Source organism: Hemicordylus capensis, chromosome 1 (assembly GCF_027244095.1).
Source record: "Hemicordylus capensis ecotype Gifberg chromosome 1, rHemCap1.1.pri, whole genome shotgun sequence".
In the NCBI taxonomy this organism is placed as follows: Eukaryota; Metazoa; Chordata; class Lepidosauria; order Squamata; family Cordylidae; genus Hemicordylus; species Hemicordylus capensis.
The window spans coordinates 380,869,653-380,888,839 of NC_069657.1; the positions used below are offsets into that span (position 1 = coordinate 380,869,653).

The 19,187-nt window shown below is 43.9% G+C and overlaps 1 protein-coding gene and 1 long non-coding RNA gene across 4 annotated transcripts in view; one reads left to right on the forward strand and one right to left on the reverse strand.

Annotated features, from left to right (window-relative positions):
* Window positions 1–7,995: 7,995 nt before the first annotated feature.
* IRF2BP2 (interferon regulatory factor 2 binding protein 2) lies at window positions 7,996–14,201 on the reverse strand. Its single transcript, XM_053299482.1, has 2 exons — window positions 12,475–14,201; window positions 7,996–11,665 (listed from the first exon to the last, which is right to left on the reverse strand). The coding sequence occupies exons 1-2, from the start codon at window positions 13,481–13,483 to the stop codon at window positions 10,959–10,961; spliced, it is 1,716 nt and encodes a 571-aa protein (XP_053155457.1). The 5' UTR covers window positions 13,484–14,201; the 3' UTR covers window positions 7,996–10,958.
* A 49-nt stretch (window positions 14,202–14,250) lies between these two features.
* The window catches only part of LOC128346319 (uncharacterized), a 44,231-nt gene continuing 39,294 nt past the window's right edge, over window positions 14,251–19,187 (forward strand). For 2 of the 3 annotated variants that reach the window (XR_008316898.1, XR_008316897.1), the window contains exon 1: window positions 14,251–14,668. This is a non-coding gene — a long non-coding RNA (uncharacterized LOC128346319). The remainder of the gene's footprint in view (window positions 14,669–19,187) is intronic. The other variant, XR_008316899.1, reaches the window with a different exon arrangement.

Here is a 19,187-nt window from a genome sequence, read left to right on the forward strand (position 1 = left end):
CTCTGAAACGTGTAACCATAAATAATCCTCTGGGTTCTATTGGAATATTCCAGGAGTCTCCTAAAAGTGGTAATCCCCAAACCAATTATTCTGGGTTACACGAATGTACTCCCCAAGAATCTAACAAATCTATGCGTGAGTCAGAGACTTCAGCAGGGAATGGATGTCAGCAACATTCCGAGCCTGCAAGCCCAGAAACCTTAGCCGTTTGCACGCGGAGCCTGTCACTGCGTGCCACGTCAGGTTGCTGGGTTGCGCAATCATGCTAGGCTCCCTTTTGCGAAATGGGACGAGCCACGAGCGGCCTCCGCCGTTTACTATATTTGGTTCACCACGAGGTGACCCGTCCAGATAAAGAACTGAAGTCGACAGGCACGATTCCTTTCTTGGTACGGCTCGGCTCCGGCAGGCACGAGGGGCTGAGAGGGGGATGGGGAAGACGATCTCCTAGAAGGAGGTGCTGCTGTGACGCCTGCGCCGCTCGCTCTAATTATAGCTGGCGCAGCTGGCGCAGTTTCCTTGGCTGGGAGGGGTCTCTAGAGCCAGCAGAGGAGGCTTCCGGAGCCTGCGGCTGCTCCTCCCCAGCTTGCTGTTCTCTCCCTTCCCTCTCCTGTCGTCATCCACGCTGCATTGCTACATGATGATCTAGCGTTTTTGTTGGAGCAATACCTTTTAGTACTCGAAAAGCGGGGAACTAGTCCGCGTGGAAGTCTAAGAATCCGCTTCATTGCAAAAAGTCGCACCGAGACACACACCCCTCAAATGCCTGGATCTTTTATTTAAGGGGATTTAACTTCCTGCTCCCGCGATAGGATTTCTGGGGTGTGGGTGTAGCGCTACATTGCTGATTGCTAAGCTCCTGCGTCGTTCACGTTTTATTGCAACTTCCCCTCCATCGTGTGTGTGTGTGTGTGTGTGTGTGTGGTGACATACTGTAAGGGGCAAGGGGAGAAAGTGAAAAGAAGATGCAAGTGTGCGTGGGTGGAACGTGCCCTTCTCTTCTGAAGCTTACGTGTTTTAGGTTGTGTGCGTGCAGAATTTTTGATTTCTAAAAAGAATAAGGTTTTTATGTGATTGGTGAGCATAAGAATATTTCGCCATTCAAAAACCGTCAAGTCTCAGAAAAATAACATTTTTAGGTAGTATGAAAAATTTGTATTTACATAATCAACATTCCTTGTAAGTGGATGACACGTTACTGGTTAGATATTTCAGCAAGCATCTCTTAACTCACCATATCAGGTTCCTTTGGTAGTTTTCCAGTGGACTGAACTCCTCCCACCCTTGATTTAACTGAGGTGGGGGCGGGTTGGACAGGTGTGTTTAACCAGGATGCAAGGCAGACATTCAGTAGGTGTCACTTTTTCTCATATAACCTAAGAAACCTAAGTATGTAGTACACCACTCGACTTCTTGGAGGAAGAGTGGGATATAAAATGTAAAAATAAAATATGTAGATTGGATGATGGAAAAACACTTCACTTGTTGAATTTCTGCCTGACATGGCTGTTAAAAGCACAGAAATTCGGCTCAAAAAGAAAGAAGCCACCCAGATAAGTTGCAGCTTCTGTGAATGCTGAAGCAATCACAAGCTCACTTCAGCATGTAACAAGTGTGATATAGTCACAATATGCCAGTTTGCTTTCCCCACCTTGGATCTAAAGGGTTGGGACACATTTTAAGAATCTTAATCACATAAAAGAAAAGACAATTTGGCCTACTTTCCTCAATGAAATCATAATGTGTGGGGGTGAAAAACAACTTACAATGGTGCTCCTAGCAGAGGCAGAGTTAAATATAAATTACATGGAATAATACAAAATAAATAATACATGTATACAGTCGACAGACCTCAAAGGAGAAGGTGAACTTGGTTGTGTAAACACTAGTTTTGGACTTAGGACTTTGTCTGGAGCAGAGAGCACCTTGAACAAACCTTAATCACAGAGAACACACAGCTAGATTGCAGCTCAAGTGCTTAGTAAGGAAATTAATCATTGACTAACATATACAATCGCTTCATTTTTAAAGAGTTCAAAAACCTTTAAAATCACAAGACGGCAACCCTGTAAAACACTTTTGATGTTTGTACCTAGTTCTAGGAATGCTAACGATTTTTTTACTGTTTTGCTTTGCAGTAGCTGGAGTCAGGCCTGTAACCAGTTTCAAAAAAAGGGTGGGGTTTTTTTTTTGGCAGAAGTCAGGGGAGGCAGGTTATAAAATGTTCAGTGAAAACAGTCAGTGAGCCTGGGGAGGAAAGAGAATTTTTTGGTGTGGCAGGTACACACCATGCCACCAGCTGGCTATGGGCCTGGCTGGAGTGCTGGCTTTCAGAAGAGCAAGGCCTGAATTTTAAATTTCAGGGCGACTTCACATGTCACTGTCAACATCAGGTTCACCGCTTTTAATGTCAGGTTCACTGCTGGAACCCCAGGAGTACACATGATCCTGACTTTTGGTTGCAGGAGCGCAATGCTATCGTTGGACATTTCATGTGAACCCACCACTGTTGGCATATTCCACTCGACTTGCGATTCTTGGCTACTAGTGTCAAGTCTGGAATGGCAAGATCCAGATGTTGAAGTGGAACATGCTGACATTGGCGGGTTTACAGGATATGCCCAGTGTCAGCATCAGGCTTACATGTGTTCCTGGGACTCCGGCTTTGGTAGTGAACCTGACATTAAAAGTGATGTGTGAATCTACCCTCCAACTTCTTTTCATTACCTTAGTGCCTCTTCACTCAAAATGGATTGTTTCAAATAACCCCTGCTACCTGGGCAAAGAGACACCTTTTAAAGAGCCAGAAAAAATTAGAAATAAAGGCCTTGCTCATATATTTTGCGGGGTGCAGGGGAGAGCAACTGTCACTATCCAGCCCCAGCACAGCATCCCACCAGTGGCTGTTGCTGGTGTATGCCTTGTGTTTCGTTTTAGGTTGTGAGCTGTTTTGGGATGGAGAACTAACTTACTCTTTTCCCCACATGTAAACCACTTTGAGAGCTGTTTTTGTTGGAAAGTGGTATATAAATCTATATATTTAATTTTCCTGGGGGTGCCTTGGAATGTGCGTCCCGGCGCCCAGCTGATTAGCTGGGCGGCGGAGGCACCTGATTGGCTGAGGCACACCCAAGAGGATTGGTTGATGAGGCGGGCCTGGCCCGGCTGCAGAGGCCAGCAGCAGCAGCGGGCCCAGCACAGCTGCGGAGGCAAGGCCCAGGAGGGAGGAAAGAAAGTGGCGGGGGGGGGAATTGGCAGTGGGGAGGAGAGGTGGCTGGGGCCAGCATGGGCCAGCCGTGGTCAGCCTGGTATTAAACTAGGCTATATGCCAATCCTAAACCTATTAGGTGGCAGTAAATCCCATTCATTTCACAGGGACTTCCATTCATGTATGTTCTCATGTGAATTCTATGACTTAATTTAAGACAAACATCCAAAAATCTAACTGAATTTTGGAGCGTTTGTTGCCATGCCTAAACTGTCTTCCAGCCTCTCAGATACTAAGATGTATAATGGCACTAATAAACTTTCCCTTTTTTCCAATATAGAAATAGAAGAGTTTTCTAGAAATATAGCAGATTCCTCAGACAAATCTAACCATTTCTTAAGGTGACCTGCTAATACATTTTTCTTTTGAAAGTGATGCCATTTGTCAGTACAATTTCATAATCCAGAAGTTAGCATCTATTAATGTAGCACAGGACAGGCTCCAACATTCATTTCTGGTAAGAGATGACTCATATACAAGACTCCTGAACTGCCACTTGGGAATCGCTGTCTCACAATAGGAAACAAATCTGGGCCAAAAGGAGGTATTGAAGACAATAACAGCATCACACTGATGGTAATGCCTAAAAGGGAAATCCATAATGGGTGAATCATTCTTTTACGCTTATATCCTGGCTTCAGAGGTAGTCTTCTCCCTTCAGCAGTGTCTCTGAAGCAGTTTACTTATTCTTGTCTGCACTTTGGCATAGCTATTTGGGAAAATCAAAGCGTTTCAAAGCCTTGGTTTTTGGTTTTTACTTTGAATTCAACTCATAGTTTCTCCATCAACATGTATATAATATTCTAAGATTATTTGTTTAGGTGTATACTAAAAATAAAATTAAAAAAACCAAGTAATTACTTATAAAGGAGGAAAAGCCACTTAATCTGTGCACAGCTCTTCTGCAACTAACCGTCTTGTAAAAGCAAACAATGTGTTGAAAATCTTGAGTCCTGCCAGTAAAATGAGCCAATTCTAGGCACTATTTTCTACAATAACCATCTAATTTAAGCCAGTGGCATTCCCAAGGTGTAAGTGGGGCGGGGGGAGTACACAAGAGCCTTGCTGCATCACACCAAGGGTTCATCGAGTCCAATATTTTGTTTCCATTAGGGCAGGAGTTCTCAACCTCTGGTCCCCAGATGTTGGACTACAACTCCCATCATCCCCATCTCTGACCCTCATAGCTAAGGATGATGGGAGTTGTAGTCCAATGTCTGGGGACCTGAAGTTGAGAACTGCTGCATTAAGGGTCAGGAAGATGTGTTGAGTGTTCAACACTCAGGGCATAAAAATTACAATAGCCTTCCACTGTTTTTGTCCCCACTATCCTACATTCAGAGGTATGGTCATAGTAGCTGTCACAGTGAAGGGTCAAATTTCCTTCACAAATCTGTCTACTCCCGCAGTCCCCACCATCCCTTAAAAAAATAATAATCTTCTAATAAATTATGTTTTGTGAGGAAGTGTACCAACTGGACTTTACCTGGGATGCAACTAGGTTTGGGCATTATGAGTGGAAGAAAAATGCTCTTCTACAGACCATTCATATAACTTTATAGATATCCATCATGTCCTCACATGCAGCCCAGTTATATGCATGTTTATACAAAAGTGAGTCTCACTGAATTAAGTAGCTCTTACTCCCATGTGAATAGGACTGTAGCCTTACAGCACAATCCTAAGCATGTTTATTCAGAAGTAAACCCCACTGATTTCCATGGGGACCTCTTCTCTAGCAACAGCTCAAGACTTCAACCTAGTCATCCTTTTTCTAAACTAAAAAGCCCCAAACATTTTATCCTTTCCACATTGGGAAGGTTCTCTAACCTATTAATAACTGTACAACTTAATCCTATACATGTTTATTTGGAAGTTACTCCACTGAATTCAAGTGTGGCTTGTTCCCTAGTGACTATGCAGGGTACGTGTTTTACTGCCCTGTTCTGTAACTTTTTCAGCTCTATGACAATCCTTTCATGAACACCACAATGTAATGACCTGGGGACTCTTGCTTTGAGATGTGAGGAATCTTGCACTGTAAAGTGATAAACGTGTTGAGATTGTTAGGCTTTCTAGTTTCAGGGGAAATAATTATTTCTGGGCCCTTAATAGTTTCTGGCGACTCCTCCAATTCCACTTAAGACTGATCATGCTTGCCCATAACTATGAATAACTATGAGCTTATATTGTTACATAGGAAGCTACCGTATATAAAATCAGAACTTTGGTCCATCTAGCCCAGCCTTACCTGGAGATGTCAGGGATTAAACCTGAGGTTTTCTGCATGCAAAGCAGAGGTTCTTCGACTGAGCTACAGTTCTTCCCACGTGTGACTCCATGCTAACATTTAGGTTGCAGCTAATTCCCCTAACACTTGAAGGATGTTGCCTTTTTAAGCTTGGAGTAGAGTATTTTACAGTATTGCTATTTCAACTAGCAGGTACGGACACTTGCTAAATTAAAGTACACCATTAAAATATACATAATTAAAACATCAGATTATTTGTCTTGATTTAAATTTGGCTGGGACTTTGTTTTTTCTTCAAAACAAGAAGTGCGTATTTAAAAATAATTAGTTAACTGTAATCATAATGGTAACATATCTATGGGAACTTCCAACTCCTACAGCATTGACTGAGTTAATAATCCAAGTGCCCAGCTCCAGTGTCTGGAATGATGAAATAGGTAAATATGTATTCCAGTCATCTGTTAGTACAGCCTGACCTTGGTCTATGACAGAGGAAAGGCATGTTTTCTCAATCTGCAGTTCTTGAACAAAGGCAAGCAAATGAGGGTGACTCAGGATTTCGTGTGGCCTAGATGTGATTGAACATTTTCTGAATGATTCAGCCTCTGCACCCAAGAATCAGGAAGAGAAACCTATTACTCTCTACCAATCAAATAAAGCTAGTTTATAAACTGCCTGAGGATTTCATTTATAATCTGGTGCATCAGCAATATGGAAGAGAATTTGACAAACCTCTCTGACTTGCCTAGTGGTCTGTAATGACAGATCTGTAGTGCTGGTTGATACACATTTTCCTGAATTGTTTTATACAAAGTTGATTAAAAGGTACAGCCAAAATGAACATATTGAAACATAATTAAAAAATCAAGGGGAGTTTATATTGGAATTTTAAATAGGGTCCACTTTAGTGGTCACTAAGCCATCCAGCTCTCCCCACAGCTTCTGTGTACTCCCTAGCTATCTGCAACTCCTGTATTCTAGTGTTTTTAAAATTAGGGTTGAAATCCTAAGCAGAAGCAAAAAGAGGATGCTCTCAATACATCCATTGCATGTAATAAACTGGGCTTTATATGGACTAAAATTAAAATCTATCCATGAACACAATCTCAAGCATCCAGACATAGAATCAACCTTATTTACATTAATCGGACTTACTTCCATGTAAATAGAATTGGTTTAAGTTCTCATCATTGTAAAAAATGGAAGAAAAAAGGGTTGAATTAGGTTAGATATGCTTAAATATCAGTTTTAATCTGCATCACTTCAACCACTGAACTTGCTATGTACAATCCCCCCCCCCCAAAAATCCTAAGAATTGCTTGTACAAATAGCATTGCAGAAGTGCAACATGTATATCAACTGCAAAAACGCTATTTGTTACATAATGCAAATTGGAACCTCTCAGCTCAATCCAAAAGTCAGATATGAAGGCTTTTAAACCAATAGTCCCACTGAAGTCATTGGCTTAAAACACTTTGGTTAGGCTGATCGTATGTGCAAATAATATACCAGTTAGTTGAACTCTTTTTACTTCCCCAGCAATGGAGCTACATCAGGTATCAAGCACCTCCATATAACTCTTTCATGCTTAATTCAGTGACCTTGTTCAAGCAGAATTCCTATTAAAATTATTAAATTCTATATTTTAAAAACTGAAATATTTATAAAATCAAATGGATCATAATCACATCTCATAATTTCCCAATGCTGCTTAATCAGTAAAATTCCAAGTACAAAAGCTCCTCTGTATTTTTACTGGAAACATCTAGGTTGCATTTGTACATAGTAGCTCATATTTCTCCGTATTGCATTGTAGATAAAGGCAACACCCAAAAATGCTAGTACTGTAACCCTAAACTTATTTACTTTAATTCAAGGAAACTTCCCTTCCACTTGCATATATTCATGATAGCGGCTTGCTGCCAACCTGTTTATGATTCATGCTTATCATCTCCAACTAGGAGTACTTTTTCAAAGTTGCAGTGTAGACAGTGAAAACACCTGCCCCTAATGACACTTATGTCAGTGGCACAATGTTTTTGTTCTTCCTGGTAGTAAGCTGAGAAGGATTGGCCCAAGTACAGAGAAAACGTCCAGGGCCCTGTTGCCATAAAAAGCCATTGGGAGAGCCTTCCCAAATCCATAGGTCATAATGGGACTGTGGTTGGCAGGCAGGGCTTTTCTTCTTTGTACTTTTCTTTCCCCACTTGTTTGGAGCTCTTGATGGCAATATACCATAACAGGAAAAAAATAGATGACATGAGAATGGTCAGCCCTCCTGAGAAAATTTTTTATTCCCTAAACATATACTTTGTTCTTTTCTTTGCCTAGATTGTTTTTTCATATCCAACAAAAGAGGAAAATCTCTTTTAAAAATGCAGTTGATTTGGCTACCATGTTTCTCAGTAGCTGCAGTATTTTTTCCTTTATTTTCTTAAATAAAAAGGTAACAAAAAGAGTACACTCACAGAAAGTGTTTAAAGCTCCTAATTTCACTTTATTTAATGCAAAAGATAAAAAATAATAAGTAAAAATAGTAATGTGTTAGTTTAGCAACTATAAACAACAAAAGCATAGTGCAGGTGATATTTCAATAAAAGTAACTTAAAAGTGTAATGAAGGTGAGATTCCAAGAATCACACTCTCCATTAAAACAACATTTTGCTTTATTGCTATACAAATTATCACCATTAAAAACTTCCAAAAAAAGTAAGGGTGTAAGCCCAACTCCATTGAAACAAATGATTAAATTTGCATTGGCTGGAATGGAGCCAAGGTTTGCACTATTATCAGAGATTAATGGTAGTACTGTTGCAGCTAAAGCACTTAAAAATGTTTGTAGCCAAGGAAACATATAGTAAATATATAGTGATCCACTGAAGTGATGTCATAAATGCTTCAAGAAACAAACTAAAATGACATTAGGCCCAATCAAAATGCAAAAAGCTTATGACATTTCTGAATTACGAATGTATATTGTGTGTTAGAACCAGTCACTATTACAGGTTTGGAAGGAGCTGACTGAATCACTGGAGAATGTTGAAAATTTGTTCCAGGTGTCATTACGTGGTATGACAAGGCCTAAACTTTCCCACTATTTAAACTACTTTAAAGAACATACAGTGATCTCACTGGGCTACAGTATATGAACACACTTATTCAGGATATAAGTGTAAATAAAAGGGTTTTTGTTTGAGATCCAGATCAAACGCCTCTCAATACCTTGACATGCCTGAATAGCATTAGCAAGAAAAAGTTACTATCATCCCACCTGAACTCAAGAAGCTCAAATCTGAACTACATGCCAAGACATCACAATGAGCTTTCCAGGAAAATTTTAGAAGGGATATTGTTTTACCTAGAATGCAAATTCTCCATACAAATTGGTATAATACATGAGGTATTATGTCAAAGAGATTCTTAAGAACTTGTTACCATCTATCAATTCAAAATCCAGTTTTTAATAAAGTGCCTAAATACACATTTCCACAGACTATAGTGATTCCAAAGAATCCTTTACAGTTGTATATATGTGCGTTTTTTCTCTCAAACTGTCTAAACATGTGTTTACATAAGACACCAGTCTGGACTATATGTATTTCTATCATTTTATAGAGTATTGAATTGGTTTACCATGCAAATCTTGTTATTTAATATTACACTGACCTGTAATATGGAACACAATGCTAATGGGGTGTGCTTATTAAAAACACTTCAAAAAGAAAAGGTACTGTGCATGTGCAGTTTGGATTTTCAAATGTCATGACCATTAAAAAAAACCCCTATCTATTCTGCATTAAATAGCAGTCTCTGAACAGTAACACAGAAGAACAATCTGACTAAACAGAATCCAAAACTGTTAAACTTAGTTGAACAGATTCTCTGAACATCAAAATGTATAGTGTTATTTGCAACAGAGATGGGGACCATATAACCATCTTTCTGCTTCAAACAGTTGTTTGTGACCATATTATAAACACATAGATACAAAGGGTTGCACAGCAGTGTTGCTAGCACAACTGTCAACAGCACAAAAACACTACAGTACAGCTTAACTATTTCTAGTAACTGATGATTTATTAGTTAAAAACGTCTGCTGTCTGATGCGAAAAAAGTGTGATCAAAATAGTCATTTTATAAAAGAATTCTTGAAAGTAGTCTAAAAGGCAAAGCATGCCTATGTGGAACTGCAACTGATGTAAATTCCAAGTTGTTTTACTTAAGTAAGAGATGTTTCCCCTCCAACACAGAAATTTCCAGGCAGAAATTTCCATTCACCTTTATGCTGCCAATACAGGCAAGCCAGGCAAAAGCTCATACACTGTTGTCATTACCACACTTATCTGCCACTACCTGGTAACATGATGTCAGCAATAGCAACAGTATCATAGTTAACTGTTGTGTGAGATCAAAGTCCACCTGCACTATATTTTTAAAAAATCAACACTCAAACCCTCATGACTTTTCCACATGAATAGGAAGAAGTGGCAAGTGGCAATGCTGAGTGGCACTGAAAAGGTACGGATTTGTTTAAAAGATGGCAGTGCTACTCTGTCTGTACCAATGCCCAGTTAAACAATAATTAAATTTATCACAAAATTCTGGAGGAACATTATGTAATCAATGAATAAATGCAGTTTTGCAATCTTACAACCAACTACTTGAAAGGTGGCCAACTCTGCCTTTAAGAAAAAACAAACTCCAGAATGCCTAATGCAACAGCGCCTTGCTTAGCATAATGCTCTGAAGGAAACTTCCTTCTAGAAACAACTGCTCTAAGAATCTGGCAATTTTTGCAGCTGCAACAAGGGTACAGTTTCCAAGTGAAATCCCTTGAGCTCTCTCCCCTCATCTTTGGGCTGGTCTGAGTGGCATTCCTGCTTTAATCCTATGAATACTTTTAACCCCATATTATATCTAAAACCTGAATGCCTCCAGCCTGACTGAATAAGGGCAAAAAATAAGGAATCACAGACAGTAAGGCGATCTTTACAATGTCAGAAGATGTATTTGGCATTTAAAAAAAAAATAAAACAAAAACAAAAACAAAAAAACCCAACAAAAACAAGTGCATACAAATATAGCTAGAAGCATTTCTGGGTTGCCAAGTGCTCTCTAAAAAAAGCAGCGCAAGTCACAGCCTACACTGAACAGTAACTGTCACCAAGGAAGCACAACAAATAGTTGCTATAACAAAAAAAAGGAAATGTTTTTTAAGTACATACCTTTTGTCTTCAAAAAATATAGAAACACAATGTATTCAAAAAAAGAAATCAAAATTATACAGCCATGTTTTATGAAGTCTACATTTCCCTTGTCTTGAAGATATATATATATATATATATATAATATATATATAGATATTTATAGGTATTTATAGATATATACAATTCAAGCAGTTTTCGTTAAAGTTGATGTTGCATTGAGAAACTAGAAAAGTCACGAGTCTCTCTCTTTTTTCACTTTCACATCTCCTGCAAGAATGGTTGCAATCTCACCCTGCATGAAAGCCCAAGGGACATTGGAACCCACCAGAGGGCACTTATCCCCACTGGGACAATATACCTCACCACTAGCTCCTTGCTGTTTGATGCTCTGTCTGGAACAAGGGAAGCAAAACTTGTGGGATGGGACTGAGGGGCACTGCACGAAGTGGGTGTCTTCCAGGCGCTCATGACACAGAGTGCAGCACAGGGGAACACTGGCTGCCAGAGAAGAGTCTGGGAGGCTGGCCGGGTGCACTGGCTCCATCCCTCCGTTGTTTGCCCCTTGACTGGGCACCTCCCTGCCCAGCCTCCTTTGGTTCATAGGGGATGGAGAGGGTGGGCTAGTGCTATTCCTCCTGGTGGTGGAGTGAACTTGGTTGGCATCTTTGGAAGCATGGTTACCCCCAGCATTGTCTGCAACTAATATGAGCGCAGCCATAGGGGACTGGCCATTCTGGACAGCCTCAGGTGGCGTGGTCCGGTTGGAATGAGGTGAAGCAGTTGGAGGTGGTGGGGACATGAAAGATGGAGCGGCCATTGGCATTTTCATCCCTTCTGATGAGGTTGGTAACCATGACTGAGCCTCTCCATTGACTTTAGGAGGTCCAGCTTCACTTTCTGGTTCTGGAGAAGGCTTTCTCTTCCGTGCAGCCCGTGCCCCTGTAAACAAACAGGAATGGAAAAGGAAATGTTGCAGAAACACAGTAATGTGCAGATGGGTAGATCACAACAGAGTTCAGTCATGCCAAGGGTTGGACATAAGCCAATTTATTCACTGAGGTTGGAAGGATAAAACTGCCTTAAAACTGAGTTGCTGAAGGATACCTGGGGTGGAGGTCTGGCAGCTCCAAAGTGAATGAACATAATGTGCCACCACTTACACTACCAGTACATACTGCATTCAAATGTGCCTACATTGTACCACATTCCCACTTTGGACATCAGCCAAATGGCCACTTGCATATTTCCAGTCCTCTAAATGCACTGAAGCTGAAGGCAGAGCACAACCCACTTGTCAGACCTGTTGGTACTGTGCAAGGGATATTCAGGGTATCTGGGTAGCCCAGATAATTCCTGCATGCTTGTTAATTTGCACACGCAAAGCTTGAGGTGCACATAGCATGAAGAACATATGGTGCCTGGGTGCAGGGTTCAGCAAAATGTCTGCTATCGTGCCTAACAGCACTGCATGCCTCGGCTTCCCTTGCAAAAGAATGCGGCCATAGCAAGGGAGGGGAAACCCTCTGTCAGTGTCTATCAGCAAGCGCCCTGACTCATCCCTGTTACGCTGTTTCAGCACAGCACGCTGCACGCCGCCGCCGCCTCAGCAACGGCGCCTCTTTCAGGCACCAGGAAGTTGGACCGAAATGGCGACCCCGGCTTGGTTTTCCACGGGGCTGGCTCAGGGAGGTTCTTGCTCTTCCCATCCTTCTCCCTCTGCAAACACCCACCCCCTCAGCCCCACTCACCTGGTTTCGCCACGGCTCCGTTGCTGTCGTAACCCAGCAGCCTCGCGCCCGCCATGCCGGGCTCCTTCTTGAACTTACTCTCGTAGGGCCCCGCGTGGCCGCTGTGCTGCAAGGCCAGCAGGGTGTCGCGCACGGTCTTGGGCTTGCCCAGCCACTCCTGCTCCGAGCCCCCCGCCGCCGCCGCGCCCCGACTCTTGCTCTCCACACCCAGCTGCTCCAGGTTGTCCGCCGAGCCCCGCGCCTGCTGCTGCCCCTTGTCCTTGCCCTCCAGGTCGCTGGCTCCGCCGCTGCTCACACCGCTACTAGACGACGAAGACGACACCGAGCCAGGCCGCTTGTGTCCCCCCACTTCCCCGGGCTGCTGCTGGCTCTGCTGCGCTTGCGAGACGGACACCTGCAGCGCGGTTGGTGCCCCCGAGATGGCTGCCAAGGAGGCTGCTGCAGCCGCCGCCGCCCGACTATTGATGCTGATGGCGGCGGGCAGGGAAGCTCCGTTTATCAGGGGCACCAGGGTGGGAGCCACAGTGTGCGTCCGCCGCGGGTTGGGGCTCTGGCGGTTGAGTTCAGGCGGTTCCTCGGGCTTGGAAAAACCGTTGGGCACCAGGATGCCATTGACCTGCCTGCTGCCGCCTCCGTACTCGGGTCCCAGACGCGGCGGCGGCCTCTCAGAGGGGGCTGTGGCTGCCAAAGAGTAGCGCTCGTGAGGCTGCGGCGGAGCGCGGGAGGCTGCCTCGGCTGCAGAGTGCATTTCCTTGGCGCTGAGCGGAGGGGGCTGTTGCTTGGCATGGGGCGGCGGAGCCCGGCCCTCCTGGAAACTGTGCGCCCGCTTGAGCTGACGAGCCGTCTCGATGACAAACTCCACCCGGTCGGCCCCTTCGTAGTTGACGCAGCCCCTGCAGACAGGCTCGGTGAAATCCCAGATCATGGCCCAGGGCATGCGGGGCAGGTCGCACAGGTAGCACGACTGCCGGCGGGAGTTAGCAGCCACCGCCACCGCCGTGGACGACATGGCCCAGTCCAGGGGCAACGAACGCCCCGCGCCTCGTCCCCTTCCTCCTCTTCCCACTGCTATTCTTCTAGCCACCGGGGAGGCTCTGTGCTTTGCAGCTCCTGCAGGCTCTTGCACGGATTGTCACCTCCTTTTGCAAACAAGAGCAGCTCCAAGGCGAGGGGAGTGGGGAGGAACCTTTGCCTTCTGCCAGCCTCTCCTAGTCTCCCTGGCTAGTCACTCACAGGGACGCGGCGAGAAGCATCGCCCCAAAACGGCACCCTCAGACCCTCACTACAGCGCGCTGCTCGCTCTGCCTGCACCGCGCTCCCGCTACTACAGCGCTGCCCGCCGGCTGCCGGCTGCCCAGACACTCGCACTGGGGCGGGGACTCCAGAAACAGTCGTCGCCGCTCGTGCGCTCTGCTCCAGTGACTCGATTCTTCGACAGTGCCCAGGAGCGCCTGCGTGCTAGGCTCTTCCCCTTCCTCCCCCCTCTCCTCTTTCCTCCTCCTGCTGCTCATTGAACTTCTGCCAAGACAACAAGAGCTGCAAGAATAACCAGCTCTCTCCTAGTCAGCACGCGGGGGGGGGGGAGGAGGAGAGGGAGCGCCAGGGCTTTCGCATGTGAATTGATGCAAATATGGGGATCTGGGGGCCTTCCTCATCTTCCTTCTGTGCAAGGCTGCTTTGATAGTATTGCGGGCGGGATCTCTCCCCCTCCCCTTATGTTTCATTTTGATGATTATCCAATAAACATTTTGCTCCGCTTATGCCGCCACCCGCTGTTGTTTTTTTCACAGAAGCTTTTGAATTTTACAATTTAAAAATCTAGGTTATCATTTGAATCCCTTGCTCTGATTCTAGCGTCGCTGTTGATTCCGTCTTCGGGTGACCTTCGGCAAATCGCTCAGGGCCTGATTCTCTAGCCTTGAAAACCCCCACTTGAATTCAAGTCCCTGATCTTCTCTGTCACCCCTCACCCACAATCGGTAAGAAGGCTTAATTATAGTACAGGACAAGATACAGGAAGGGATTAGTTTATGAGCGAATCTTTCGGAGCGCTGCCACTCCCTTCATTTACATCAGGATGTTTTTGTTTTTAAACCGTGTGCAAATTTGCTTGGAATTTGGAAGGAAATCCCAATGGATTCTAGTGGAATGTGCTCCCTATTGATGCTTCGATTCTAAACACGTTTACTTGGGGGTAAGTCGCACTGACAGGATCCTGCTGCCAAGAAAGCATGCATAAGATTGTATTCACACGGTTACAACCCTGAGTATACTTACAGAGAAGAGGTATAATCCAACTCAGTGGAATTTACTTCTAAGAAAGTGTGCATAAAGTCGGGCATCCTAGGATCCCGGTACGAACCACTGAAATCAACTCAATATATCTATCAAGTAAATGTAATTAGGATTATGATGTATGACTGCATTCCTGAAATGGCATACTTTAAGTAAAGACTGCAACTTGGCCGTGCTTTCTACAAACCGTTTAGGACGAGGGAGGTTCTTGGTGCATTTTGAACCTCTTTTTGAAATCAATAGCAAATGTGTTATAGAGAAACAGAATATTTCTAGATTGTAGCTATAGAGTGTTAACAGAGGACACGAGTAATCGCTTACACCAGAGGAAGTTCACTAAAAGGGGCACGAAAAGGCTCCACAGCTGTGGTTTCGAGTATTATACTGCAGGTAATATTTAAAGCTCATAAATCTGAAACTGCTTAATCATTGCTTTGTTTACACTTAGAAGGGATAAGGTTTATTTTAAAACCATATATTACTTTTTCCAGCATGTAAAAAAACCCTTCATTCTTTTTTAAAAAACCCATCGCCATTTTATTTCCTGACACTTTTAGCCATGAGAAGCAGCTGTGTACTGTGCGAGTTAGAACAGAGCAAGTACAAATGTCCAAACAATGGTTCCCCCCGCGCCCCGCCTTCAACCTGCAGACAGTCTTCCTTCTTCCACGACAGCAATTCCAAACAGCTCAACTGGCATTTGCACACGAATAATAAAAAGGAACTGTTGCCGCTGAAAAGGTGTAATCCTACTGTAAATATGTGTGTGTCACTGTGTGTGCGTATAGGATTGTGCAGAGTAAACAAAGTGGAAGCGTTTCCCTAAAACTCTTGCGTCTAGGTCACCATTCCCACAGTACTGCTGCCGGAGCTGAGTTATGTAGGTTACAAAGGGAAAGGGGGAAGGGAGAGCTCTGACGTTCACATTTTGTTCAAGGGCTTCTGCTACACTGTATGCGCAGCCGCAGTCAGAGACGTGACTCTATGCAATTGGCACTCGAAGCCTTGTTAAACGAAATGCACATTCCAGGGACAGAGAGAGACCTACAAGCCAGCATCGCCACTGCGCCGTCACAGCTTCAAGCGCCGCCTTCTTTGCTGCTATTTCTGGGCGCTAAGCGCTCGCTCCTCCAGGCTTAACTTTTACTTAAGGTAGCATCAACAGTTTGTATGCTACAATGGTGAACTGGTGTACAAAATGGAATAATGTACTGTACTGTAGCTCGTTCTCGCTTGTCTTGCATTAACAGTAAGACCATCTATTGAGGCGCAATCCTCTTCATTTATTCAGACCAGACTGGTGGTGAGAAAATGATTTGGCATTGCAGATCCGGGTGCTACATTCTAGCGAGCTTGCACATTTTTGTTGTTGCCGCCATGAACCTGATCTGCCTCTGCTGCAGCAGCTCATGCTAGCATAAGGCAGTTTGCAGACCGTGCGGTTGTAAGCTGATTAGTAAATGTAGACCCTGCTGACATTTCAGGCTGAAGTTGCAGCAGCAGAACCATACAGAGGGCTGTCGTGCTTTTCTATTGTTTGCACAAGGCACCATATATATATATATCTCAGCTTCCTATGTTCCTGTGTACAGTCACCGCTAACGGAACTTAAAAAGGCACTTCAAAGTGGTGGCTATTTAGCAAGGTTTGTTTAGCAACTGTGACTCTCTTTACCCCAGCATAGCGTCTTTTTCAATGGCTACTGCTGGTGTCTTCCCTACGTTTCTTTTTCAGATTTATTAGCTCTTTGGAGATAGCGAACTATCTTTTTATATTTATGTTTGGTCATGTAAGCCACTTTGGGAGCTTTTATATTGGAAAAGGATATATAAATATTTTAATAAAGAAAAGAAAGCGAGAAAGGCTATTCAGTCTTGCTTCCACTAATGTCAACCCGAATGTATCGATTGATTCACAGGTTGCTTGCCAACGCCTTTTCCTTATATGAAGCTAGGAAAATGTTCCTCCCCATCCGCAAACTCGGCTTTCACTGTCAACTTTCCGACCGCCATTCTTCCCCCCGCCTTCCCTTTTGCAAACAAACGCCCCAGGCCGACGGTTTTTTTTCTTCTTCCCCTCTTTATTTTTTTAAACCCTCTCCTTTGAACTGGAATGAGCTGGCTGTGAGTTGGAAGAGCAGAGTGTAGATTATTATCTCTACAACAGGATTGGCAAAGGCAAGGGGAGGGAGGAATCTTGCTGACGTTTCTGCCTTCTTGCTATTGAAAATGCAGTTATTGTTGTTTTAACAGCTTTTCCCAATGAAGCGGAAAGAATTTTTTTTTTAAGTAAACCGCCCTTGATTTTATTGATCCCATTTACAAGAGTAAACCTTTTCCAAATTTACATGGAAGATATTTAATTCCATATTAACAAGTATTCCTTTTACAAGCACATACAACATCAGTTTCCCGTGGGGATTTCCAGTCAATGTTGTTGCTTTTTACGGATGCATTTTCAAGGGCTGCCAGCCAATCCCACCAGCACGCAAACCGGTGCAGCGGACGGATACATCATTCTTTCTCACATAAGCAAACCAAACCTGTGCAGGAGTAGAGATGGTGCAAAGTTTCTCACCTCTTCCATTGAGAGAGCGCAATCCCTCCACCCCATCTTCACTGCACCCACTGATATATTAAGGGAAACCCTATTGTCCCCTCGGTGCAATGCGGGGTTAATAGTTTCCTGTTCTCTGACGCCTCCCCTGAAAAACTAGACGAGATGTAAATATCGTCTTCCTTCTTCACCTAGTCAATTCTCCACACAGTTTACCCCCCACCCTTGCTTCCGCCGCCGCCGCCCCATCAAACAATAAAGTCATTGTTAAACGGCATAAAGCAATCTCGCAGCTTCTTATGGAAGGGTGTGTGTTGTGTGTGTAAATCTGCACAATGTCCAAAAAGGCAATGCAAAATAAAAACACTAATTTTTTTAAAAAATTGGATTGCTCTTTTCCAAGCCGGGTAGCCGGCTCATTCTGTTTCTCTGAAAGGATTGTGGGTTTCCCCCCACAACGTTAGCCGTGAATGTCTGGAATTTCTTTTCAAGGAAACGGTATCTCCTGCCACCACCTCTCTGTCCTTCATTTTTGTTTGACAGGCAAGGGTTAACGCGTCTTGTTTTCCGTTTCAAAGCCGCCATGCCTTTTACGTTCTGTTCTATCGAATTCTTTGTCAGCTCAGCTGCGCTCCCCCCCCCGCCCCCCAAGAAACAGTAAACAGATCTTTGTTTTCCTCTTCCACCCACTGCCCTCGTTCTTTCTCCAGGGTGAAGTTGGATTCTTTCCAACACGGCTGCTGCAATTGCTGCCTACACATACAGAGCAAGCGAGAGAGCCGGGTTTCTGGGGTGAGGCAATGCGTCTGCAATTCGCAGAGACAAGGCTGGAATTGTAATTGCTTCCATCATGTGATGGCTTATGAAAGAGGAAGTTCGGATGTGTTAGTCACGTACTTCTGTGCCCTCTGGCTTAGCCTCCAGGTTCTGTAAAAGGAAAATTGCATAGAGTTGCCTACGCTGGTGAAGAGCCAAGAACTAGCGTGTTTGAGCATGGAGAAGATTGTGACCAGCGTGAACTGTTAGCCAACAAGAAGAGGAAGGAGAGAGAAACTAAAGATGTGGGGGAGACTTTGGGTTATTTCCGTAAACTCATGGTTCGTTTATTAGCAGAATCAAAAACATCGAACAACTGTGGAAACTTAGATAGCCGTTCGTTAAAGCAAAGGTTCAAAGTGTGTGTGTGGGGTGGGGTGGATTAATTCCACTTGAGCAAAAACCCTAGCTTGAGTTCGGTGATGGGAGGGCAGTACTTGCCCTACTGCCTTCCTCGAAACCTGATATTTTTCAGGGCATTCATACATTCCGGGAGTCAAACAAAGGTCCTTTTTTGTTTCGGGAGGGTGGGGGTGTGTGCAGCGGGTTTGCTCTTTTTAACTGAACTGAATCGAGTCCTTGGAGCTTAGCCCGTTCAAGGTTTCCATTGTTACATGGTAATTCTATATTTAGGAATCATTATTGCTAGAGGACACCTAATGGTGGTTGGCTGTAATACCATGCCTCTGCAAAAGGACTTGCATAACCGCCACTGAAAAAGACAAACCTGCTAAAGTCTTCAGATCCAGCTGTTGCTCAAAATATAGCTGGGACTCAGGTATCTTGTTCTGTAGGACAGTATGGAATTCCGAAATAGGGAACGCCTGTTACATTGTGTAGAGCTGGAAAACAATGCTCATAAAGCAAAAGAAATAGGGTAGGGCTGCAGTTGAGTGGTACTTTGCATGAGGAAAGTCCCTAATTCAGTCTCTGGCATCTCCGGATAGGGCTGGGAGGAGCCCAGAGCAGATCAGCAGGCTTAATTTACTAAAGAAGGCAGATCAGTTAACCAAAGCAAGTCATCAAGATTTGGTTGTATAGGAAAT